Raw genomic sequence first — 25,559 nt, 5'->3', positions numbered from 1 at the left:
TAACCAGTTATAAACGAAGGTACTACGTTTCTTATAAATTTAAAAAGTCACTTTTGTTATTATTTCATAACTTTATATTTTATAATAACGTGGGCTATGAAATAATACAAAATATTGTGTATTTTAAATATTTATTCCTTTTTTTTCATTCAAAGGACAATTTGTTTTTATTATAAGATAACATTATCCTAAGCATCTTCGAGGGCTTCGCACCCTACTGTACCTAAATTACTTTTTATATAACATTTTTTTTTAATGTCTTCCATCGGTTCACTGATTATTATTAATCCATAGACAAGTTTTTTTTCTTAAATTGGCTCTCCATAGTTCGATATCACTTATCGCAGTCAATCATTGCTATATTCGATTTTATGTTTCTTCTGTTATTACATTCAGTAATGACTTTATACAAATTGGTTTTGAAAGGTTTATGGCTTATTATCGTCGGTGGTGAAGCGAAGTATCGATAAATTTTACTCTAACTCACTCTAATTTGTTTATTGTTTATTTATTAACTTAATGAAATGTATTTTGGAAAATGAGTTTTCAAGAAATAATCAGAATGAAAATGATAAATTCTTAAAAAACATAATAAATAAATATTAAACCTAACTTTATTGAAAATTGAAAATATTAAAATTATGCAATAATTTTCACCTGTGTAGTAATTGGAAGACACGAAGGCATATGTATCGTGCCATGTGATAATTGCAATAATGTCAAAATATCAGATAACATCAAATGTGATTGTCAATTGATATACTAATTATTACAAGAAAAGAACTGAATATTTTACAACATATTTAAAGGAACATAATTTCAACTATCGATATACAAATCAATAAAAGTAGAACAATAGTGACTCCAACTCTTAATGGAAGTGTTCATCATTACCATTACCATTATACTTAAATTACATTGTAATAATTACATCAAGATTCGCTATTTCTTTGTACAAATGGAGAGGAGTCACTAAGCGGTATAACAAAGTATATTCAATTAAGTGAAATTCGGTGTAAAATATTTCATTTTTGACACTTCCAGAAGTATTTTCTTAAAATTTGTTATAAGAATGTTTTTTGTACATTTACCACCGACGATAAATATCACAAAACGAGAAAAGTTTACAACTCGTTTATCGACTCGCATAGTTTACTTTAATAAGGGCCCTGCACACGTCAAAGCATGCATCCAAATCTAGCTACATCACAGGCGCCGTGTCTACCTATAATCCCTATCTTATACTATGTTCAATGTCATACTTTGTGTTTACCATAAATGAACATTTATCTCTGTTCATTAATGATTTGAAATAAACTAAAGATTGGTAATTGTGGCAAAAATATTAAAAATATAACAACGCAATGTTCGCATACATACGTACACCTTACGCAGCACAACGAATGCAGGGCTCATCAAGGGGCTGCAATTTTAAGTTCAGAAATATACCTCATTCAACAGCATAAAAATCGTCTTGAAAAAATTGTTATATTACACAGATGGATTGACTGCTATGATATTTCCTTTTTCAATGAAAATTGTAAGATATATTTGTATTCATTACAATGGTATACGTTTCTATTGTTTGGCAAGGGAAACATACAAGAAAGATGTATATTCAAATATCTCAGTGTCATATATTCAATATATATCACTTTGAACTTTTGATGAAGTCTTTTGAAATATAATACCAATCGATATTGATACAACCAAATTTAAGAGCTTCTTTTTGTATAATACTTCAATCGAAGTACAACTGGAAAATTTGTACATATGATGCTGCAGTCAAAATACCAATAAACTTGTTGGAATAGGTATATGACAGAACAGATTTTGCAAACGCCCCAAGGGCAAATGTATCATATGTAACAATTAGTTGATGTTGATCAATGATCAGTTTCATTGCGTGGGGTATTGTGGCATAGTATATGTTACCATTGCAGGTTGCTGACCTGGTGGCAATGGTGCAGTTGCAGTCGGCGGTGCGGCGGTCGCTTGTGCTGGTTGCCATGTACCTGCACCAGGAGCAGGCATTCGCATGCTATTCATATATTGAGCCTGTTGTCCATAATATTGACCATAGTACTGAGCAGGCTGTAAAAATTGACCTTGCATTTGTGGATATCCTTGAGGATACCAGTAACTCATTTGCTGGCCATATCCATATGCATATTGTCCAGCCCCAGCTGTAACCTATTAAACAAAAGACAATATATATTTTAATATTTATTATTTTTTAAATTTATTAAAGAAAAGACATATGAATCATCAAAATAAAAAATATATGCATTAAAATAACCTGTTGAGCTTGGTGATTTGCATTTGGGCCCACACTATTAGGATCTCCATTTTCTTTTCCCCAGAAACATTTAACAATGCTACCATTAATTTCTGTGTTATGTGTTGATTCTATGGCATGTGTTGCAGCTTCCTTAGTAGTAAATTTTATGAATGCATATCCTTTATCCTTAAATACTCTTATATCTTGTATAGTACCAAAGGGAGAAAATGTTTTGGTTATCAGGTCATCTGTAATGCCATTTGTAAAACCTCCACAGTATACTGTGCAATTAGTTGGACTACTTTGGTTATATACCTATTAATGATAATATACACAAATTAGAAAATAAACAAAATTAGTTATATTGTCAACAAGTGAGCTATATGTAACATTATAACATAGATCTTAATTAGACACAAGGATAAGGAAATTGATAGGTGACCATTATTGAAATTTAAAACATACCTCTTCATAGTTAGGTTTACTATTATTTGAATGTCGTGGCCTTTCGGATCTTGGTGGTGGCGGTTTTCTAGTCGACCAATTTGTCCTGATGCTTCTAGATCCAAGCCACTGACCATTCATAGCTGCTATCGCTGCCTCAGCTTCAGACTTTTTGACAAATGATACAAAAGCATATCCTTTACTTTTCATGGTTTGTGGATCGCGGACAATTCTACAATTGCTAATTTCGCCAAAAGGCGCGAATGCTTCTTTCAAAGTTTGTGTTTCGATTTCTGGCGACAGGTCGCCGACAAATATGTGATGATGATTACTTGTGTCCAACTTCGGCTGATTTCCAGGGCTCGTTGCCCAGTTAACCTTCATTTCCTTATTCAGGAAGGATCGCTTGTTCATGGCGGCTAGCGCTGTAGCCGCGCATTGATGATTCGTAAATTCAACGAATGCATATGGATCGTTCCCTGGTTCTCGTATAATCTTGCATCCTTTAACTGCACCTATTTGTGAAAAAAGTGCGCACAATAGTTCCTCCGACACCGAAGTGTCTAGATTTCCCACATAGAGCGTTCGCGGATTGCTTTCTTCGCTCATGCTCGCTCTTTAAGGATGTCTGTACTTCCTTATTTAACTAATTTCCTTACTTTCCTTCGGCTTAATTTACGGTTCACACGTTCAGTGCGTGGTACGTGCATTTACCTCGACCCCAGCATCAGAATTCAGATTTTCTCGCCTTTTCCAAAGAACACGGACGGTTGAACGCGAAGCTACACCCAGCCTCTACGTCATACTAACATAAAATGGCCGCTCTCCTGCTTCACTACTTTCCCTTCAATCATCCACATAAACTTTCCTATTCTACCGATTGACTTACTTAAAACTACCTTTGCTTCACGCCTGTTCACTTTCTTTTACCTACCCACCTAAACTTTCTTAAATTTATGCGAATTACTCAAAACTTTGTCAGCTAAAGCGTAAAGAACACGTGTTTTTGTATCATCCGTCGAAGATTTCATAACAGGTAGCGCGAAAACGCTTGTGAATCATTGGCCTACAAAATTCACTAGACAATTACTTTTTTAAGGTTCATTTCCATTAAATTTTAATTTTTTCTTAATACAATGTTGATATTATTTATCCTTCACAAGGTGACAGTAATTGACTATAATGATCTTTAATATTAAAACTTTAATATCGTAAAACTATAATTAATTTTAATATCATATGTAATAGTTGAGAACTTATGTTTTAGTCATTTCCATGAGAAATACATATCACATTGGGAAATAATTGTTATTAAAGCTCATTTTTTTCTATTAAGACTAAAATATAAAAAAAAGAATAAAATTTAAGAAATAATTAAGATAATATCAAATAAATTGTGATAGGTTGTATAATCTATGCACTCTCTATATTGTAAAGTACAATCATTTATCATATAAATAAGGGTTAGTCTACAGAAATATTTACAATATTAAGATGATTTTATTGTTCATTTTAAAATGCATCGCGCCAAATGAATATCCTGAAGTAAAAAAATGTAAACGATTATGTTATAAGAAATAATGATGATTCATGCGCTTTAAACTATCATTACACAGCAGTTATTAGCTTTAATGTAAATATGAAACATTAGTCTTTGGATAAATGAAAGTATTTAAAAACGATTTCAATTTTATAATTATATTTGCCAGTAAATATATCATGTAGTTTGCATCAACGATAATATATTTAAATTTTATTTAACTATTAAACATATATTCTTAATACCAATAATACAGTAAGAGCAATTCTTGATGAAAATACCTGAAGTAAAATAATTAATGTATTATCAATATAAACTTTCATTGTTACATATGTGTTGATCACATTATAATAATAATAATAATAATAATAATAATAATAATAATAATAATAATAATAATAATAATAATAATAGTAAAAACATTTCTTCTTTTACTGGCGACAAAATTCTCACTTATTTGTAATGCTTTAATATAAGCTGGTTTTTTATATATGTAATAAAATATAATATTTAAACATACAAAATGGATTATTTATAAATATTTCATCACTTATAAGTTATCAATAAAAACACATTTTTATTAATTAATCTTTTAATTATACATTTTTATGGTAAATAATTATTTACTGATACCGCAAAATAAATTTTTTTATTGGCACTAAAAATGCACAAAATTTTTACCTGGTTTTTACAACAACTTTAAGATACTTTAAATCTTTTGGTATTGCACTTAATACTTTTTTTAATCACACGAATGCAATAAATTTTTTCACATTTATAATTGTTTCTTATATGCCAGCTTATATGAGCAGAAAGTATATTTGTAAAACCAAGTATAGAAACTAAAATTGCATATTAATAAAATTCATTGGTTCATGGCTATTCAGTCTTTATCATACATTAAAAATTACGTAAATATTATATCGAATCTTGAAACGTGTCATGTTTTATACGATTTAACAAACTATAAGAATATTCATGTGTTAAAATTTGCTTCTTATTTACATTACAATAAAAATAAGAATATTAAACAACAAATTATTGTTATGTAATATAGGACGAATACTTATTCAATGTATTAATCTGTGATGATTTTGAGTATTAGGATATTAAGCGTCTGTACAATTTATATACATCAAATATGAAAGAATTATTTAATTTGTAATACTTTGCCTTTGATCTGTTACGTTTAAAATTGGGTAACAAGAAGCTTTGTTGCTTTGGCAATATCATAAGCACATGAACGTACTTGCTGAAGGCATCTGTCCATATGTTCTATATCACTAGTGCATCTCTGAAGACCAGAACATTCTGCTTGAAGTCTACCTGTATTACCATTTAATTGTCGCAGAGCAGATCTAATGTTTTCCTCAATAGGATTCTACAACATAATTTGAATGTGTTTAATATAAATTTATGTTTACATTTAAAGAAGAAATGCATGTCTTACTTGGGGAAATATAGCTGTGAGTTCAGCAACAGCAACACGAATTCTTTCTGCACAAGGTACAAAAGCTTCCCGTTGTTTTGGATCTTGCATGGCCATCCACAGTTCCTGAATTCTTCTTGTAACTTGTTCAGTTCTTCGAGTAACTTCCTCGCTAGGGGGAAGATTAGGAGCACCGCATTCCCATAAACTTTGCGTGTTGTTGCGAGATATTGTCTCTGAATCTCGTTTTGCCTGTATCAATCAAATTTTATGCAATAAGATTAAGAAACATAAATCAAGGAATTTTTCATCAAATTATTACCTGACAAATAGACGTTGACCACGAATTTGGTTTTCGCAAACCTTCTCGTGTTTCATACATAGACGCAGGACGTTGATTGCTCCTATTAAGAGATGTTTTTATATCAAGCACTGGTTCTAGTTCTGGCTCTTGTTCTCCACTAACATGACCATTAATAACTCCATCAGTAGATTCTTTTACCTATATTTTTTGTACATCAGATTTTAATTTGCAATATATTATAAAGATATTAAATATTTATCTTACATGAATCATTTGCTTCAGTTCATTATTTTCATGTGTCAGTTGTTCTACAGTACTCTGCAGAGTACGAATCTGCTCACGGAGATCCTTGATAGTAGATTCGGAGAGAGTTAATTGTTTTTTTAAAACTTCAACAACAGATGGAAGTCCCTTAGCTAATGGTGCAAAAGCCTCCTGTAGTAACATTTTAACATACACAATGAAATTTCACTTCTATGCGAAGAAAAAAGTAAAAAAAAAAGAGAGAACTTTTAGAAGTTATATGGTTGTTACAAAACAAAACACATAATCAGTATGATCATGTTATAAATTTTAGTGAACTGTATAGCATTCTCTGGCAAAGGCTGCACATGCACTAACAGACCTGTGCACTTGCCTAATAGCACTGTCTACAGAAGAGCCATGTACTTAGCCGATTCCTTATTCTTCTTTTCGTTACTAGAGCTGGTACCTTTAATACGTTACCATACAATTTTATCTATTTTTAGCATGTAACTTATTGTCCATCTTTTTTATATCTTATACCATACTTTCCGTATTTATAACTACTTTTTTTAACTTTATGTTAAAGTAATTTAATACGCACCTTGTTATCCATTTTAAACTGCGCGGAATATTCAGGCACTGCATTGTCAGATGATGTCAATGCATAATCATCATCAGAAGCAACACTATCATACAATGGTTCATCATCAGACATTTGTGACCCATACTTTCCATGTTGCTCTTTACGAAGTATAGAAATAGCTGGATCTAAAAATATTACACATGTTGATACAATGAATAAATTAAAGAAATTAATTTATACAATTTCTTACAAACCTTGTAATGGTGCATTATTTGCAAGCATATGTCTTCTGCGAGCCTCAATGAGAAAATCTATAATAAGTGTAGCAAACTCCTTTGGTGTAAATCTTGCTAGTTTTTGTCTACCTTGATTTCTTGTTGATGATAGCTGTGGGTTCACTGGTAGGAAAGGCACTGTACATTTTTCTGGTAAGGATGCAGATGCAAACCAAACTATTTCAAGAACATAAAGTAAAAAATAATTAATATTGTCAATTATCAAGTGATTAAAATATAACATGTATCTATAACAATTATTTTATTATTCAAATCATGCATATATTAAAATAAAATTAAAACCTTTAAATTCAACTCACCTCTCCTTTAAAATGATGCAATAAAAAAAGCATGCATATTAATAGCATAATATATGAAAAAACATCGATTAATGTAATATGTTTGTTTTGTGTATACTTAATTTCTATAAAATCAGTTATATATATGAATATACATATGTTCGTATATTACAAAAAGCTACATATAAAACTTCAAAATTATGAATAATGTAGAATTATTTTCAGATGCTAATCTACTTATTTCTGGAAATGATTTATATAATGCAATTATGTCCTTACTTTCTTCATTTTCTCGACGATCTACTTCATCATAAACATCCATTGCCAATTCTTCCAACAAATGATTTGATAACTAAAAAAAAAAGAGGTTCATATAATAAATATATTTATAATTTGATAAAGTACACTTACCATTTGTAACTTATTCCTTCCTTCTAAACACAGATCACTTTGCTCCAATAATAATGTACATTCAGGTATAATTATATGCTCATCCAGTCTATGGTTTGGTTTACGTGAACATATAAAGGATGTTAGTCTATCTGTTAATTCATAGATGCATTCAGTTAGGCGGTCAGATAAGTCTATATGTCCTGCCATTCTAAATAACAAAAATATGACAATCATATATAAGTAATGTTTCTTCATATGCAAAATAAGCATATGCATATATTGGGTTGGCAACTAAGTGATTGCAGATTTTGTCATTAGGTGATATTGACACCTTATTACTTAGTTGTCAACCCAATAGTTACATACTTGGCAATTTCAGCAGGTGTCTGCCCATTTGAATCAATTATACTAGGATTACCACCATTAGCTATTAAAAGCTCTAATTGCAAAGCTTGACCAGCTCTAGCAGCTACATGTAAAGGTGTTGTACCCTTTTCCTGTAAAATGAAATATTGTATGATATGTTTCTACCATTAAACTGCATAATAATGGTTTGTTTAAAACTACCTTGTAAAAATAACTTGGATTAGCACCTTGTGCAAGTAATCTTAAAGAAGTTTCTAAATTACTTGTACGAACACTACTATGCAACTGTCTACTTAATTCTTCTTCACTACAACATTCTTCTTTACTTGGACGTAATATGAATGCTAAATGTTGATGTTTTGATTTAATAAAATCAGCTTTTATTGGGCTATAAAAATAATTTAATCACTATTAAAATTTTATCTCATATTTTGTTATAAAATATTTTATACTAACTGTAGTGGATCCTTAGCTTGAGGTTTTCTTCTACTAATTTTCGAATTACTAGGATCTAAAAGGGAATGTTCCCAAATACTGTTTGCTCCATTATCATTCAATGTATGTACCATCTATAAGTTTATAATCATTATTTTTTAAATTAGAAACTTTCTGAGTAAATTTGTACTTATTTTTACTAACATTAAGGAGGTTTGCATGCCAAATGCTCTTGTGAAGTGATTTTATTTGAGATATATGACGACCAAGGCTACGATGTACACCACAACAGTCATCACATAATAAAATTGCTCTGTTCAATGAAGCCCATCCTGGTTCTAAAAGCAATTTTAAAATTTATTTCCATGTAATTTTTATGATAAAATATGAATCATTAGTGATAAATTAATATATTAAATTGTAATAAATAGAAAAAAATTGCATGAATAAAATCACAAATAACAATCATTTTTTCTTAAAGTTAATATAATATATATTATAAAATTCGACAATTATATAAAAATTATCAATAAAATATAATTTTCTGATACATAAATTAGTTACCTTACATAACATAGACATGTGAAAAAGTATATAGGAAATGTAATTAGTTTTAATCAATTTAAAAACAATTTTTTATTAACATATGATTACACAATATTAGTAAGAAATTAAATATATTTAATAAAGATCGTATGTTAAATAAATCATTAAAAGAAAAGAATGCATTTACCGAGTGCTCCGCAGTCAGCGCATATATCCGTGTTAACTCTATGCTTTGGCCGAGCCATTCTCTTTACCTTTATTTCGTTAAAGTACGGTAGTTAGACTTGTTATGAGAAGTTTAAAAGGCGTAACATAATGCACAGGTTCTTTTAAAAATAATAACATCGAAAACCAATTTAGAAATAAGAATTCCTAATTTGGACGTCATTATATATTTAATGATTTCACTGTGACAGAAATCATCCCAAGCTAGCTTGAGGTAGTGGCACCATTGATCGAGCATCCTAAAAGATATGCAATCATACGATACACTTTTGCTTACATTATTTTATTCTAACCTATTCCATTTTTACGTTATATTAAATATTTTTTTTACATGTATTTCAAAAACTTATATATCTTTAACAATATTATAAGAAATTCTATTTTATACTTATATTTGTAATCTATATAAAATCTATGAAGTTAAATTTGAATGATAACTTCAAATTTCTTGTTAAATTTCTTGTTGGTATTTTAATAAATACACGAAAATATATTTATTAATTTCTATTTAATAAAAAATATACATATATTTATTTTATATTTAAATTTTTTATGTAAATTTGGAACAATTTTTTCATTAAAATGTAAACATACACATATTAACATATACATACACAATTATAAAACTTACATTAACTAATCATAATTGTACTACATATAATATATTAGATTATTGTATAGCGTTTGTATATAAATTAAATACATATATTTATCAATATCTTTCAATTCAATACCATTATGTAAAGAAATTCATATTTAAGAATCTGGTGATTCAGAGTATAAATTCTGAAGATCCGTGAGCAGTTTATTTGATATATATGTTACATTAACAGATTTGTCTATGCTATCTACTTGACATAAAGATCTGAACTTTTTACCATCTGGAGTTTCTAAAAAATTTATATTTGACTTTAAAGCCATATATTCTCTGAGTGATCGATTCTGCTTACATTTCTTTAGAATTTTAGGAGTTTTTGGTTTAGGTAAGTAATTCTGAATAGGTTTTGCGTGCATAATATTAAGTTGATTTTCTAATTCTAGAAAACTTCCATCTGCTACTACAGTATCAGACATTCTTCTTATATTGAAACCTCTGTCATTTTCTTTATCTTCATCATTTCCAGTTGACTTACTTTCATTTGAATCCTTTTTGTTTATTACTGTAATTTGTGGTATATGTGTAATAGGTGTTTTCAACTGTTCTTCTGAATATTGTACTGATTTGCAACAAGTTTCTACTTGAACTCCTTTGTCCATCATTTTATTACTTCTATTTTCAGTATCAGAAGTAATATCTCTATCTTTTACAAGTAATTCTGTGACACGTGTTAACACTGATCTTAATTTAGTTATCCTTTCCTCTGTTTCTTTTAATAAATCTTTTAAATCATGTTCCAATCGAATAATTTTATCTTTATTTATACAGATCATCTCAGGTGAATCCATATCTGTACAATTTCCAGAAGCCACTAATTTTATATCTTCAATATCATTATATAAATTTTGAATACAGTTATCTGTTTCTTTTGGTTTTGATGATATGTCATATTTTAAAGCACTCTTGTTTGGAATAAATTTCTCATGTATTGAATTGTTTTGTGTAAACACCTGATTCTCATTATTTGGTATTATTTGTTGAGAGGACTTTAATGCCACATGTAATGTTTCCAAAAGTTGTACATGATTTATATCAGTATGATTTGGTTTTGAATGATTAGAACATTGAACAATTTTCTGTTCATTATATATTTGCCTATTCTTAGATGGTACTGCAGAATTAATATTAACAGCTAAGGATTCACTTATGATTTTATTTTCATTTTTAGAGTCAATATTTATTTCATCTATTTCTCTTGATATTTCAGATATTGTTGACTGCCTAGTTATATTTACATTACTTTTTTCTAAATATTTATCTTTTATAGTATTTGGTGGTAGTAATAAACTTCTTTTCTTTATTGGTTTAGAAATCTTATGATGAAACTGCTCACATTTATCTGGTTGAGTTTTATTTTCATTGTTATTTTTTGTAGCATTAATAGGAGTACCATTAAAATTAAGAAATCTACGTACATGCTTCTTAGAGGATTCATTTTGAATACCTAATAAAAATAAAATTATATGTTACTATAAATATTTAATTAAAGATATTAATACATACTAACCACTTTGTTCCACATTTGTCCTTATACTTTTTTTGTTTGAAAGTGCACCCAATCTTTCTGGTTGTGTTCTTTTACGTACTGAAATTTGTTTATTTTTATGAATATATAACACTTACATAAAAAAGATTAAGGACAGAATATATATATATATGTACCACTGTCTTGAGGAATGCCTTTTACATTTTCGGATAGACGAAGTAATTGTGCAATTTTAATTGGTTGAGGCCTTTCATAGTCTATGAAATAAAAACTTAATTAGTAGGACTACATATTTATGTACGAAAATTATACTATAGCAAAATTACCTTTTTTATGTACACTGTTTGATAGTAATTTTGAACATGTTGAATATTCTGTCATCCTTTTTGATTGTGGTCGCTTAACTTTGGATTTACCCTGAAAGAAAATATGTAATCATGTATATCATTTATGTAGATTCTTTATATATTACAAAATTTAATTTACACCCACTGTTGAACTAGATGTAATAGGCATTATTTTTAATTCTTAATTGAGTATTAACGTATCAAAATATTATATCTTTCACATTATAATTTATACCACAAGTTGCTTTTTACTTATTTTATTCATTCTTACTTCACATAATGTACTACAGTAATTAAATGTTTTTTAACAATTACACTAAAAACATAAATAAAATACAAATGTAAAGATAATGTATATAAACAAATTCAAATTTCTTAGAATTTAACGGATTTTAATCATGAAACACAATAATGAATAGATTCGTAAGTGACAAATCATGTTTCAGTTATATGGAATGGCGCATTTACATTGTGCAAGCATAGCATACACCAATGAAAAGTTGTGAACTTACATTTTACATATCGCGCGTTTACTTTATAATTCTAAATCCACAAGTTAGAAATGAAAGTTATATATCGAATAGCAATAATTTTTATGGATACTTACGTATATAATGTACATTACACGATTAATTACTTGTTGCAGGCAAGTACTATGCAAATGTGAAAGGTTTTGCGCAGATTTCTTATCTATAGTTGGCTATTCCCCAAAGTCACATCTGTCGGCCATTTTGTTAAATTTATTTCTAAACGTATCCCCTCCAAATTGAAAACAACCGAAGGTTGACGCTGTTCTTAATCTCGATAAAGTATTTTTGGTTAGGTTAATAGCTGTGTAGAGGATATTTAACAGTAAGTAAATTATTGTGATTGCGTCTATTTCTACCAACATTGAATTGAGGTAGAAAATTTCTACGCGTGCACGAACAAGTACTACTTTAGCATAGTTCGTAATGTGTAATTGGATGGAAGGAGGCTCAGAATAAAGAGAGGCTATGGCTACTGCTTTGATCATATGTAAAATACTGTTACCCGATCGGCCACCCATTGTTTTTCATTACCGATCTATTTGGCACTTCTATCAATTGGTTCATTCGCGTAAAACAATTTTCTATTTCGAAATGCTTCTTATAACCTCTAAAGTCATAACCTATATAATATAACCTTTAGATGTCAACATTTTAAATATTCGTTGTTTAAAAAGTTTAGTGAAAACGCTCTTAGAAAATCTTAAATGCATAATTGATAAATAATTTTGAATGACTCTTACTGTATCTTCTAAGTTAGTTTCACATGCAACTTTCAACATTGTACCTTATGTTATTTAATATTATATATTATTAAATAAATTTAATTCATTTTCAATAGGAAATGTATAAAGAGGAATGTATAAAGTAATTATTTTCTTACTACAAAGATAGTTACTATAAATAGAAGACTTTCTGTGAAAACAGTTCCTTAATTCACAATGTTTTATTTTTACTTACAAAATTAAGTAGATAATCATCTATTAAAAAGAAGGTTTTGTTCTTTTGAATTTGAATCATATCTTTTTAGATTTAAATTAATTGTGTCAGTATTTAACCTCATATAATACATTTTTGATGTTTATGTATTTATATGTTCTCTGTATTATGTATATACTGGTAGATGATTTATAGATATTGTATAAATAACATATTGAAGTAATGAAATAAAAGAAATTAAAATGATTACTATAACAACTTTAAGATTAAGAGTAATTCTTATATTATAGTGATTTCAGTGATCAAATAAGTTTATATTATAACAAAATGGATGTTGCTGGAGACTTAACACTACAGTGGGTGGAGGAGGTGGGAAATGTTATTCACGAAGAGGTAATATGTGGTTTAGAAGCACAACTTGTTGGAGCAGAAGAGGAAGTGATAGGAGCTTGCGAAGAAGTTACAATAGAAGAAACAGTAGAGTCAGTTCCCAATGTTACTTCTACGACAGGGTCAGAAATATTAATGGTACCACAATCCAACGATATGGAATCTATTTACATAGTTCCACAAGATCAAGGTCATGATTATTTGAACATACAGGTTACAGAAGAAGTAATTGCAGATAATTGGGATAGATCTGGTCCAGAAGATGGGTAAGTTTAAATAAAATATCTTTTTAAGTTAAATTTAGTAAATTGAGTAATTAATTAATTTTACATTTTGAAGAGTTGAGATATCAGAAGTAAAAGTATCTCATGAAAATTTGCTGGAATATGATGATATGGAGATACCATTGCCAATTGATCAAGATTCATATACAAATAGTAGACCTTATCCATGTGATTTCTGCAGCAGGAGGTTCAGAAAGAAAGCAAACTTAATGAATCATATGGTGACACATCAAACAGATAGACCTCATGGTTGTAATTTATGTGGAGCACGTTATGCAAGAAAATGTGATCTTATGAATCATCTAAAGATTCATGCCTATGCACCATCACGAGATGGTTTAGAGGATGATTTAAATGATGATGATTCATTGGCACCAGAAGAAGAGGAATCTACTAAAGGTAGACGTAAAAAAGTACAATCAAGCGTACCAAGAAAACGCAAAAATAATTCTATTTCGAAACGCAATATGGAAGATAACAAAATGGAAATGGGCAAGTACGTCAGTAAATCTTATGATTATGTTGATGAAGATATGCGCCTTTTGGAGGAAATGACTAGTAGAAATTCTGCGCGCAGTAGTAACTATGCCTCAAGCTCAAGATGGACTGAACAGATGTCACCTGTATCAAATGAAGTTCAAACACCACGGTGGCCTATAACTGATCCAACAAAACCATACGTGTGTCAGTATTGTGGTGTTGGTTTTGCAAGGGAAAAAGCACTTGCTTCTCATGCACGCATACATGGTGGTGATAGTCCATTTGAATGTACGTCTTGTGGTGATATGTTTTGGGATGTTAATAGTTTAAGAGAACATGTTCGTATCAAACATGGTGGTACAGTACAATCTGATACAGAGGAATATGATAATGATGCCACATATACAGGAGATGAAAGATTTGGGGAATTCTATTGTAATACTTGTGGTGTTCCTTTTCATCGTTTGGATTTACTTAAACGTCATCAAAAGTAAGATAACTTTATGCTAGTGGACAAACTATATTTATTTATTATGATTACATATATCGACTAAAAGTGCATTTTGTTTCAATGCTTGACCAATTTGCAAGAAAATTAATTACAATGTGATATTAATTTTAATGTTGATTGCATTAGGATTCATGTCAAACAGGAGGCTGCTGATATGATGGAAGGTCCAAGTCGACTTCATGTTTGTAATGTTTGTGGTGAATGGTTTGAGGAAGCTTTGGCATTGTTAGCACATGCTGAACTTCATGCTAGGTACTATTTAACGAAGATTCCTTTTTAATTAAAGTTTGGATCTGTAGGATAATAATAATTTTGAAAATTTATATTCTAAATTTATTTATATTCTATATTTAAATGAATATTACTATAAAACATTGCTTAACCTGTCTAGATCACCCGGTCATCGATGTTTACTGTGTGGGGAAAGATGTCGCGATGATGCTGAAGTTGCTGAACATGTTCGACAAAATCATGCTCAAGATGCTCCACCAAATACATGTACCCTTTGTGGAAAAACGTGTAAAGATAAACGAAGTTTATTAAAGCATTCATGGGTTCATAACGTCGATAAAACTTTTGGATGTACAAAATGTGGGAAACGTTTTCATAGCAAAGCTAGATTACGAAGGTACTTATTATAATTGTTCTTATATGTCTGTAACCCCAATCTTTTACTTACTACAATCTTGTTTTAGACATATGGTATCACATCGCAATAAGATGGTAGCTTGTGACGAGTGTGGAGAAGAGTTTCCTGACGGCAGAGCTTTAGTTAGCCACCGTCATTCACATAATAAAGATCTAGGTGGTCGTTCTTTCCCATGCCGAGAATGTGGAAAAACATTTGGTAGTCGTAGTTCGCAACAAATTCATATTCGCATTCACACTGGAGAAAGACCATATGGTTGTAGATTTTGTTGGAAAGCATTTGCTGATGGTGGAACTTTAAGAAAACATGAACGTATCCATACAGGAGAAAAGCCATATGGATGTGCAATTTGTCCACGTGCTTTTAATCAAAGAGTAAGGCAGCTTAATTAAAATATACTTTACTATTCCATTTAAATACATTATATCTTAATTTTTTATTACTTCTTTTTTATTACCTTAGGTTGTTCTCAGAGAACACGTTCGTGCTCATCATTCAGGTCCTGATCCAAAATGTGTAGGTAGTATTACACCATACTTATGTAAAGTATGTGGTGATGCGTATGGAACATCGGAAGAAATAGTTGCTCATATTGTGCAACATTGTGATGATAATACCGCATTAAGACGTCAACCACAAACTGGACCACGTAAATATAAAAGAAGACGTAAATTAAAAACCCATGAAACCAACACGATGTTACGTATGACCGAGCAGTATGATATAGAAGGAGGTTCTGATTCAGATGATAATACAAAAAGAAAGCTTGGAAGAAAAAATAAGCAACATCGATCGAACGTTGAAGAAGGTTATCAGAATGTTCTTAAAAGTTTTGAAAACTCTTTACAAAATATAAATTCAATCGTCAGCAATTCAAAGTTAAATCCTGGAAAATCGAAGCTTTCTAAGAAGAAGTTTAGAAAAGAAGAAAAAAAAAGTGAAGCTGAAGCTTCGTGTCAACCTGGTAGACCAAAAATGATTCATACCCAAAAAACAAGAGTGCCTGTAGAAATTGGTGGTGATGGAGTTAAAAAAGGACAGAAAACTAAAACAATGGTAACAAGGACACCTAAAATGATGCCACAAGAGCATAAGTTAGGTGTTTTCCCGGGTGGGGAAAGGAACAGACCAAGAACAAAAAACGTTAGTTATCACATTGAAGGGAAACTTCAACCAACACCTGCAACATTCCCAAAACACAAGGAAGAAACTTTATTACCTCCAACACCAATACATCATCAATCGCCATTAACTAATATAAAAATAGAACCTAACTTACAAAAAACGTCAAATAATAATCACAGAAATAATAATGGCAATATTCTTGCTATTAATAATGAAAAAATAGAGTCATCACCTAGAAAAAAATCAGCTGTCTTGAGAAAAATTAAAAAACAGAAAGATGTAATTAAGCAAGAACCAATAGATATTGACCACGAGGAAATACAAAATAATAATAATACAGAAAATACGGATTCAGAAAGATTAATAGATCATTCAGTGGATGGAAGTAATTTAGAAGTCGCATTCGAGGCAAGTGTTACAACCGAGGAAGAAAATATACTTCCTGATGTAGGTGAAGCAAATAATACCGAAGATGTGGGTACTGGAAATGTAAAACTTAGTGTAAAAGTTGAGTCAACGCCTCAAAGAATGTTGGCTGTTCATAGCGTCATAGCCCCCGTGGATGATATTCCAGAAACTATAATACCAGATGCTGTAGAATATACATGCGAAATGTGTTCTGCAGTATTTTCCAGCCGAGCAGAATTATTGGTCCATGTTCCAATACACATTTGATTTAATTTGTTCAATGAAGTTAATGAGGTATGCAAAATTTGTTCAATTTTAAGAATATTTGATTAATTAAGCAATATTTTAACAATGGTCAATGAAAGTTTATATGTTTATTTCAATTGACATTATGTTATTATGCCAAAATGTCCTCTACTCGTTGCTCTATGAAGTGCACCAGATGTTTGTGTTTAACATATATTTTAAAAGTTGATGCTGTCTTTAGTTTATTACGTCATTCTATGTATGGTATGCAGAAACTTTCAAACATAATCGTTTTCAATTAACATTATTATTATATCCTTTTTATACTATTCGTGTTTCTCTTTAACAAAGCTGTTTGGCTCAAAATTCATATTGAATCATGATACAATGAGTAATGTTATAAATATTTTATATGTTTACAATTTACAAAGTCACCTACCCCTGTCAAAGGATTGAAATATTAGACCATTCTTTTACAATCCACAATTTTATAATGAAATTTAACAAAAAATGAAATAATGGCACGCTGTGTACATAAAATATTAAGATATTCTAAATATTAATGCGAGTGTATTTTATAATATATATTATTCGTTTATATGAATTAAATCTACTCCGTACTTTGCTTTTAGCTCCTAAGTAATTAGACACATGACAGCCAATGCATTGAAGTATTATGATAAACAATTTGTATGCAATATTACCATCTGAACCCAGATTGTTTTCATTAATTTTTTACTTATAACAATACGTAGAAGTCAACATAGCATAATTGGAAACATAGGTATTAACTATTTTATTCATATTTGAAGAAAAAGGAGATTATACTTATAAATTTGTCTTGAATCAAATACCTGTAACATTGTAACATGTAATAATACACACACTTTTCACAAGTTGCAATGGAAACATATTTCTATAAATTAATTTTCATACTTTGGAGCATTTTGTGACACAAGAAACACGAATGCATTGTTACTGTTTAATAGTATTCATAATAAAAATATAATTATTATTATAGTATACTTTGTTTATACTAACATATCTGTATGGTTTTTTTTAAATTAGAAAATCATTTTAATACATTTGGCATTCTATGTAATTATATGAAACATGTGTAGAATTTGATGAAAAAGGAAACATTAAAACTTAAATGTTATAAGTTCCCAAATTATTTTAATTTAAGTGCTGGTATAATATGCAGAATCAAGTATGAATTTCAAATTTAAAAGAAGGGCAAAGTTCTAGTGTATCTATTATCTTATTTATTTACTTATGTTACATGTTGAAAATATATATTTCATTAGATGTGATATCATCCATCAATTGTATATTATTTATAGCTGATGCTGTTACTATAACTGATGAATGCTATTATAGCATTACATTAAACAGTACCATACAGGAAAAAGTAGAATTATATTTTGTTTTGGTTAATATAAATTTACATATTACTATAACCTCATAAAAGTTTAATGTTACAGAGTAAAGATTTGAGTATTGGAGATAGTGTATATACTATCGTACAAATATTTTAGATATATTGACAAGTAGCTTTTGCAACATCGCATTTTTGTTCCATAAAAATAAATAATTATACACAGATACTAAAGTTTTCTTTCTAATTATTACTAAAAAGATTTAATAATTTTATTTATTTTCAGATAAAAATAGTTCAATTAATTTTTAATTATCTCTTGTCATTTTTTTCTGTTTGAATACTCTGAATACAATTTTTATTAATAAGAAACATATTTCATCTCAAAAAGTTGTATTAAATTAAATTTGAAATTATTTTATATAAAATAATATTTGCTGTTTACTAAATTACATGTTATAAATATTCAAGATTTTTATTGCTTTGCAGATGTTTTATCTTTTACTAATTAATATCTAATATTATGTTAAATAATAAAAAAACATCTAATTAATGTTTCAAATTGTTTAAAGTCTGCAAGGTCATATAATTGAATATTATGTTTTAAAAATTATTTAAAATATATATATATATTTTCTTGTATAAAGTAACATACAATAATTTTATTATATTTAATCCAAGATACTGTAGACTTTTGTAATATCTTTCTTAGCTTCGAGGTGATATATGTGTATATGCGTGATTGTATATATATATATATATATATATATATATATATATATATATATATATATATATATATATATATGTATTCCAAAGTTAAATTACTTGTATTTCAATGGCATTATATGAGGCAATCAATCAAAACCAGTGTGTGCTCTATTTTTATAACTAAGAGATATTTTGAATATAATGAAGAATATAATAAAAATTCTGATACCATTTGTAACATTTTGCAAAACAATGTGTGTATATACATATATATATTATTATTTGATATTTTTATCTGTCTTTATAGAAATGGTGCACAATGCCCACTATTCATTTGTTTCTATATTTTTATATATAAACGAAATTATTTGAAAAAATTCAACAAGTAAATTAAAAGATATTGGTAATATTATTTAAGGAAAAAGACACTTTTCAGAGAAACATTCAAGTAATAGAGAATGCGTTTAATAATTATATTCATAGGACAGCATCATATTTTGTATGTTGTGTACATACTTGAATAGTGATTAATTTTTTTAGTAGTATATGTAATTATATTAATGATGTAATGCTAAAGAAACAATTAAAACCAGTTTAAAACTACTTAAATTCACAGAATACAAACTAGATTTCGTACTATTTCGAAATTATGATACAAGACATTTAGGGATGTCTTATAAATTTAGAAAAATTCATATGTGACCAATGTAAATTTACAACTTTTGGATAAGAACTATGTAAATATAAATTTACATAAAAAAACATCAAAAATCTCAGACAAAGGTTGATATATTATGTATAAATAATTCTTATTTCAATATTACACATAATTACATTCCCATTTAACGGTAGCTTTAATATTATTTAAGCATAACACAAAAGATTCGAAAATTGATTTAGTTAACGCGTGCATAGAGCAGCTAGTGCAGGTGGCAATAATTGCAAAAAAATGCAAATTGGATGAAATTTCGAAATAAAATATTTAAGAAGTGGTACAGACAAGAACATGTACATAAGTTTTTTGTTTTTTCAACTATGAGAAGATTGATTGCATGTAAGTATCCGTGGCTTCTTTCTACCGATAATTAATCTAAAATAAATAGTGTAGCATACAATACTATGTTGCATGATAAAATCTTAAACAGTTGCTGAAAAATTCGTATATGTATTACTTAAGTTGTAAACTATATAAGATCTAAGAATATGTATAGATCTATAAGCTCTAAATTAGCATTTTCTCGATAGAATTGTTTGTATCTATCAGAGATAAAGTAGCTAAAGAAAGAAAGTGTACATACTATTATCTTGGATATGGTATGGTGTTGTTAATCGTAGTTATATATATATTTTTTTTTTAATAAACCGCGTCAATAATTATAAAGATATAATTAATTACGTCCGCACAAAGTCACGGATAATTCGAAGTACATATAGTAATGATGTGTGTACAATTGTAAATATGTATTCATTTGTATACTTTAAAGTTGTGTCATTTCTATCTAGTGACAAGTTTAAAAAAAGATGGTACAGATTCGATAGAATCGGTTTAAGTTATACTATCAAATACTTGCTGCTTTTGTTTTTATTTTGAATTAAAACTTATACAAAATATACAAATTAATGCGGTTGAAAAAATTATGTAAATGAATGGTAGTTATATATAATTTAATATTATACTGTATAAAGTTTTAAAACTTTATATTATGGAAATCATAATAATAGTATAACAACAATGTTTTCACCATTCATAAAAATATGTATAATATTATCTATGTTTATGCTAAGAGCAGGTATATAATTTAAGGTACTGTATCTTTAATTAGGGAATAAAATCACAAACATTATAAATTTCTTTCTCAAATCCCATACATATAACAGAGATTATGATTAGAAATGCTCCAATGATACTGGTTGATGTAGGCTGATCTCCAAAAAAATATATTTGTACAATATAAGCTAAAATAATATCTAAAGATCTAGTCACTGATACTTTTCCAGCACCTTCTATCTTTAACGCATTAGTTACTAAAATTTGACCTGATAATCCAGTTAGTGCTACTAACAATATTTTACTCCAGGTAATCCAATCATGTGGCAACTTTGATTTTTGTTCGTGATTATCTGACACAAGGAAGAAGAAAAATATTGCTGTAATGAGTGAATACCAAGATAGGTTGAAGATTATTGTTGAATAATGGATTTTCGAACACTTCCTCATAATAACTATGTTAAGAGCTGTAAACAGGGTCGCTAAGATAGCACATACATATCCCATCACATTGTACGATTCAGCTCTATATGTCTAAAAAAGAAATACTTTACATCAAATTATTTATTTATAGAAATATAAAAAATGTTCTTTTACCTGAAATAGAAATGGTGGTTTAGATACAAAAACAACACCTGCAAAGAGTGCACACATAACTATCACACGTAATATTCCACAAGGTTCTTTTAACAAAATGAAAGATAGTGCAATAACAATCACTGGAGAACTAAATATGATTGTTGTAGCATCTCCTATAGGTAATTTTCGAAAACTATAATATAATAATGATAAAGTTGCACCACCTACTATTCCCTAAGAAAAGATGATATACTTTATTAGATTATTTTTATTTATTATTATATAGAATATTATATAACTATTATTAATTTTATAGTTAACATACTTGCAAATGTAAGAGCATTCTTTGTCCTTTGGGTCCAAAAAGACTTTTGGAAACTTTAAGTGCTACAGTAGCCATAACTAACATTTGTAGAACAGATCTGATAGCCAGTAATACCATAGGATGTACGTTTTCTACTGCTTTGACTAATGCAGAACTAATTGTAAAAAATGTACCTGATAAAAATGCCAAAAATACTCCATACCATTTGGTACCCTCTTGATACGTTTCAGCATTATTGGCGAATTGTTCAGTGTAATGATATTCTGGATGTATACTGTTATAAGAAGCAGTAGATTCAATGCTGAATTTCATTCTTTGGCTGTTTTACAGCTACAATACACGATTATACTGAACGAGACATTTGCGGTATACTATCGTTTACCGCTAATACAGCTGCTGTCTGATAAAATTAACATACAGCTTTGCACGTCAAACAGCTTATTACAGATTAATGCTGGTAGGAAGATTTGGAAAATGTAACGATCGAATTGAAATTCGTCTGTATGTAAAACAGTAAAAAATGTTAATTATAAGATCAAATTTGTTATAAAAATATGGTTCTCTTTACATTTATTTAAAGAAATTTTTCATTTTGAAATTAATGTATATGTATATGTACTTATTTCAGTTATATTAATGAAGTACATCTATTCATAATTATGTAACTTAATATAAATAACTGGAATCTATATTTTTTGTTAAATGAATTGTACATTGAGTATGTTATGGTATTGAAGGAGCCTATAGATACATTCATACACCTTATAGATTTATTTCATTGATCATTTTTATTATGATAGTAAAATAATTTGAAAAATATATTTTTCCTTTCAAATAATTTGAATTACATAGTTAGAAAAGAAATATGTTTGTAAGATTATTATACCATAAACATTTATGCATCGCTTTTTAGACAAAATGTATATACAATTATATAACAGCAATTAATCCTTTCCAAACTGAATACCAGTTAGTGGTTTATCTACACGGTAAAGTGTGGTACCCAAGTTGAAATATCCCAAGTATTCAATAGTTTCCGGTGTTGTATCAATATGATAATGTCCACCCTCTCCGTGATGGGAAAAACTGTGGAAATGCTGAACGCGAAGATCTAAATCCTAAAATTACAATTCATATGCGATATAATGTGAAACAATACACATAATAGACTAAATAAGATTTTAGATCATTTATTATCAATATTAAAATGCAGTTTAGATACTTCATCCTGTAACTATAAAACATCTACTTTTATATAACTTTACTCACACTTTCAGAACTGACAAATGTACCAACAGCAATTAGAGGTGTTGACATATTATAGAAGTGTAACCAGTTATTAAGTTGTGCTTCCGTCTTTAATGGAGTTTTTGAGAAGTCTGCCATAACATGCTGTTTAACTTTTCCATCTTTCATTAAAAACGTTCCTCCTAATCCTACAATTGTAAAAATTTAATACAAAAATTTAACTGCATCTATCACAAGTATATTTATTAATAATAGAATTTCTTACCAACAAGATTATTTGGATAATGCAGAGCAATTGCTTTTTGCATAGATGCAATAAAATCATTATTTCCAGTACGTCTTTTAGCATGGACTTTTAAAACTTTACCTGGTTTCCCTTCAATAACAAACAAATTAGCTAATAAAGCAAGTCTTGTTTCAGTATTAGGTAATGTTTGAAGCACACAGTTTCCATTTGTTGTATCGACAGATGAAATACGAGTTCCATTTTGTACAGTGGATGGTGAAACAGTTAAATTCATTATAAGCTAGAAGAAAGTAAATTATTTATCTAGGAAATAATTAAATTGAATATGTAAATTTATAACTAAGAGTTTATTGTAATTGTTATACCTCACAGTTGGAATTTAGATATGGCCATGGACCAGCTCCTGCTCCAACAACAAAAGAGTCTTCTTTGTATTGTAAGTGATTCAAAAGTTGTTGGATGTCATATAATTTATTTTTTTGTACAGTAGGAAGAAGAAATGCTGGTCCACCAATTTCTAATAATGTTGGGTTGCCACCTAATCCTAAATATTCAATTTTATATATTAATTTAAAATAATACAAAAGATATTTAATATTTAAAACATTAGTTACCTGGCGCAGCAAGTGTGAAAGGTTCTTTTGTTAAATCTGGGCAATCAACAACTTCTACTTCTACATCCGCGAAATTTTTAATCAATCCTTCTTTTAAGACTATTAAAAAAAATATGTGCATTTATATTACATTACAAAATCTTTTTATAAATAGAGATTATATTTTAGTTAAGAATTACCATCTTTTATTTCATCAAGAGAAGGAACATGTAGGTCTCTTTTTACTATGGTAAGTTCATTAGGATTTAAAGTAGTCATAATCGATATATTGATATATAAAATTACCTAAAAGTTTGTTTTTACGATATTAGTATAGATTTGTAATAATTCAAATATAAGTAAAAATATTGTTGAAGTTACCTCTAAATAAGAACTGAATTAGAGAGAGTAAATGAAAGAAATCTAATACATATATAAGATCTTGAATGTAGTTCGTCAAGCGAAACTTGATTTATCTAATCATGTGCTTGAGCACGACCTTTTATTTCATAAGAGTGTAATAAATCAGTTCCTTACATATACATATATATCTTCAATTATAATAATTCCTATACGGAATCTCCGTTATAGGGATATGTAGAACAATTTATAGTTATGTTCAATATAACGTGTATTTTTTAATATGTAAAAATATTGGCAAATGATTTACTTGACATTGCCACTGTCGAATCAAAAAAATAATTTTTGAAGTTTTTATAAGATTAAAAAGCTTTTATATGTTCCACCAAATTCGGATATTAATGAATTAAATAATTTAAAACAAATAATATAGTAATAAGGCAGAAGCAGATCTATGGAATATTTGTAAAATTTTTTAGAAAATTATATAACTAAATTATATTGAAGATAATAAATATAGGGAAGTTCCATGCAGTCTTGTATTTTTATTGAAGATGAAAATAAGTGCGAGCAAAAAAGATAAATGAAGTTTACAAAGAGAAAATGTCAAGTACAAAACAGATAAGATAGCAAAATTGTCGATTGACGTCAAAAATTTTCGTGTTATAAATTACTTATAGTTTCCTTCAGAGATGGCAACACAATGCAGTTTTATTGGAGTATTGAAATATTCGCGTGTGTCAAACAACGAAATCTAAATAAAAATTCATTAAATGATATTGATATTTGTTTATGAGTTCTCGTATTGATAATTACAATATTATATTTCAAATCAATCCTGCAGTTTATGCACTTCTATGTATACAAATATAAAAATGTGTTACAAACTTCTTAAAATATTTCTATGCACGATGTTCCGATACATATGCTAAGT

The 25,559-nt window shown here is 28.6% G+C and overlaps 6 protein-coding genes across 11 annotated transcripts; 1 reads left to right on the top strand and 5 right to left on the bottom strand.

Annotated features, from left to right (window-relative positions):
• Positions 1 to 114: 114 nt before the first annotated feature.
• Rox8 (TIA1 cytotoxic granule associated RNA binding protein Rox8) lies at positions 115 to 3,771 on the bottom strand. The gene is made up of 3 exons (XM_072012323.1): positions 2,747 to 3,771; positions 2,300 to 2,596; positions 115 to 2,193 (listed from the first exon to the last, which is right to left on the bottom strand). The coding sequence occupies exons 1-3, from the start codon at positions 3,332 to 3,334 to the stop codon at positions 1,900 to 1,902; spliced, it is 1,179 nt and encodes a 392-aa protein (XP_071868424.1). The 5' UTR covers positions 3,335 to 3,771; the 3' UTR covers positions 115 to 1,899.
• A 1,044-nt stretch (positions 3,772 to 4,815) lies between these two features.
• On the bottom strand, positions 4,816 to 9,671 carry Git (ARF GTPase-activating protein GIT1). The gene is made up of 13 exons (XM_072012636.1): positions 9,329 to 9,671; positions 8,800 to 8,933; positions 8,617 to 8,729; positions 8,362 to 8,548; positions 8,161 to 8,291; positions 7,813 to 8,002; positions 7,681 to 7,753; positions 7,082 to 7,279; positions 6,846 to 7,012; positions 6,263 to 6,433; positions 6,017 to 6,196; positions 5,716 to 5,946; positions 4,816 to 5,646 (listed from the first exon to the last, which is right to left on the bottom strand). The coding sequence occupies exons 1-13, from the start codon at positions 9,384 to 9,386 to the stop codon at positions 5,455 to 5,457; spliced, it is 2,025 nt and encodes a 674-aa protein (XP_071868737.1). The 5' UTR covers positions 9,387 to 9,671; the 3' UTR covers positions 4,816 to 5,454.
• A 186-nt stretch (positions 9,672 to 9,857) lies between these two features.
• LOC139992103 (uncharacterized) lies at positions 9,858 to 12,625 on the bottom strand. 3 transcript variants are annotated; one of them, XM_072012645.1, is made up of 5 exons: positions 12,495 to 12,625; positions 11,837 to 11,927; positions 11,687 to 11,767; positions 11,532 to 11,609; positions 9,858 to 11,468 (listed from the first exon to the last, which is right to left on the bottom strand). In XM_072012645.1, exons 2-5 carry the CDS (start codon positions 11,889 to 11,891, stop codon positions 10,123 to 10,125), a joined length of 1,560 nt encoding a protein of 519 aa, XP_071868746.1. In that variant the 5' UTR covers positions 11,892 to 11,927; positions 12,495 to 12,625; the 3' UTR covers positions 9,858 to 10,122. The 3 variants fall into 3 exon arrangements, with proteins under 3 accessions (XP_071868746.1, XP_071868748.1, XP_071868745.1); XM_072012647.1 differs by lacking the exon at positions 12,495 to 12,625 and adding an exon at positions 12,370 to 12,487; XM_072012644.1 differs by lacking the exon at positions 12,495 to 12,625 and adding an exon at positions 12,003 to 12,270.
• Positions 12,574 to 21,723, top strand: LOC139992096 (uncharacterized). 4 transcript variants are annotated; one of them, XM_072012633.1, is made up of 8 exons: positions 12,574 to 12,709; positions 13,614 to 13,979; positions 14,053 to 14,967; positions 15,115 to 15,240; positions 15,380 to 15,616; positions 15,684 to 16,011; positions 16,100 to 17,464; positions 21,584 to 21,723. In XM_072012633.1, the coding sequence occupies exons 2-7, from the start codon at positions 13,651 to 13,653 to the stop codon at positions 17,435 to 17,437; spliced, it is 3,273 nt and encodes a 1,090-aa protein (XP_071868734.1). In that variant the 5' UTR covers positions 12,574 to 12,709; positions 13,614 to 13,650; the 3' UTR covers positions 17,438 to 17,464; positions 21,584 to 21,723. The 4 variants fall into 4 exon arrangements, with proteins under 4 accessions (XP_071868734.1, XP_071868733.1, XP_071868731.1 ...); XM_072012632.1 differs by lacking the exon at positions 21,584 to 21,723 and adding an exon at positions 18,049 to 21,353; XM_072012630.1 differs by lacking the exon at positions 21,584 to 21,723 and having other exon boundaries at positions 16,100 to 21,353.
• On the bottom strand, positions 21,070 to 22,778 carry LOC139992107 (solute carrier family 35 member G1). The gene is made up of 3 exons (XM_072012652.1): positions 22,178 to 22,778; positions 21,871 to 22,086; positions 21,070 to 21,807 (listed from the first exon to the last, which is right to left on the bottom strand). The coding sequence occupies exons 1-3, from the start codon at positions 22,487 to 22,489 to the stop codon at positions 21,325 to 21,327; spliced, it is 1,011 nt and encodes a 336-aa protein (XP_071868753.1). The 5' UTR covers positions 22,490 to 22,778; the 3' UTR covers positions 21,070 to 21,324.
• A 168-nt stretch (positions 22,779 to 22,946) lies between these two features.
• On the bottom strand, positions 22,947 to 24,571 carry LOC139992108 (ester hydrolase C11orf54 homolog). The gene is made up of 6 exons (XM_072012653.1): positions 24,466 to 24,571; positions 24,287 to 24,385; positions 24,038 to 24,216; positions 23,691 to 23,952; positions 23,447 to 23,613; positions 22,947 to 23,295 (listed from the first exon to the last, which is right to left on the bottom strand). Exons 1-6 carry the CDS (start codon positions 24,542 to 24,544, stop codon positions 23,122 to 23,124), a joined length of 960 nt encoding a protein of 319 aa, XP_071868754.1. The 5' UTR covers positions 24,545 to 24,571; the 3' UTR covers positions 22,947 to 23,121.
• Between the last annotated feature and the right edge of the window lie 988 nt (positions 24,572 to 25,559).

This window comes from Bombus fervidus, chromosome 11 (assembly GCF_041682495.2).
Source record: "Bombus fervidus isolate BK054 chromosome 11, iyBomFerv1, whole genome shotgun sequence".
Lineage (NCBI taxonomy): Eukaryota > Metazoa > Arthropoda > Insecta > Hymenoptera > Apidae > Bombus > Bombus fervidus.
Note: the sequence above shows the minus strand (reverse complement) of the source record. Positions and strands in the feature narration are given on the sequence as shown.

Coding starts and splice junctions, on each gene's coding strand:
- Rox8 (XM_072012323.1), bottom strand. CDS start 3,334: ATGAGCGAAGAAAGCAATCCGCGAACGCTCTATGTGGGAAATCTAGAC. Junction 2,597..2,746: donor GTAAACCTAACTATGAAGAG/GTATGTTTTAAA, acceptor TATCATTAATAG/GTATATAACCAAAGTAGTCC. Junction 2,194..2,299: donor CAAATCACCAAGCTCAACAG/GTTATTTTAATG, acceptor TTTGTTTAATAG/GTTACAGCTGGGGCTGGACA.
- Git (XM_072012636.1), bottom strand. CDS start 9,386: ATGGCTCGGCCAAAGCATAGAGTTAACACGGATATATGCGCTGACTGC. Junction 8,549..8,616: donor CAAGCTAAGGATCCACTACA/GTTAGTATAAAA, acceptor TTATTTTTATAG/CCCAATAAAAGCTGATTTTA. Junction 6,197..6,262: donor AACTGAAGCAAATGATTCAT/GTAAGATAAATA, acceptor CAAAAAATATAG/GTAAAAGAATCTACTGATGG.
- LOC139992103 (XM_072012644.1), bottom strand. CDS start 12,026: ATGCCTATTACATCTAGTTCAACA. Junction 11,768..11,836: donor AAACAGTGTACATAAAAAAG/GTAATTTTGCTA, acceptor TTTATTTCATAG/ACTATGAAAGGCCTCAACCA. Junction 11,610..11,686: donor AGGCATTCCTCAAGACAGTG/GTACATATATAT, acceptor AACAAATTTCAG/TACGTAAAAGAACACAACCA.
- LOC139992096 (XM_072012633.1), top strand. CDS start 13,651: ATGGATGTTGCTGGAGACTTAACACTACAGTGGGTGGAGGAGGTGGGA. Junction 13,980..14,052: donor AGATCTGGTCCAGAAGATGG/GTAAGTTTAAAT, acceptor TACATTTTGAAG/AGTTGAGATATCAGAAGTAA. Junction 16,012..16,099: donor CACGTGCTTTTAATCAAAGA/GTAAGGCAGCTT, acceptor TTATTACCTTAG/GTTGTTCTCAGAGAACACGT.
- LOC139992107 (XM_072012652.1), bottom strand. CDS start 22,489: ATGAAATTCAGCATTGAATCTACTGCTTCTTATAACAGTATACATCCA. Junction 22,087..22,177: donor GAATGCTCTTACATTTGCAA/GTATGTTAACTA, acceptor ATCTTTTCTTAG/GGAATAGTAGGTGGTGCAAC. Junction 21,808..21,870: donor AACCACCATTTCTATTTCAG/GTAAAAGAACAT, acceptor TTTCTTTTTTAG/ACATATAGAGCTGAATCGTA.
- LOC139992108 (XM_072012653.1), bottom strand. CDS start 24,544: ATGACTACTTTAAATCCTAATGAACTTACCATAGTAAAAAGAGACCTA. Junction 24,386..24,465: donor TCTTGATGAAATAAAAGATG/GTAATTCTTAAC, acceptor TTTTTTTAATAG/TCTTAAAAGAAGGATTGATT. Junction 23,953..24,037: donor ATCTAAATTCCAACTGTGAG/GTATAACAATTA, acceptor ACTTTCTTCTAG/CTTATAATGAATTTAACTGT.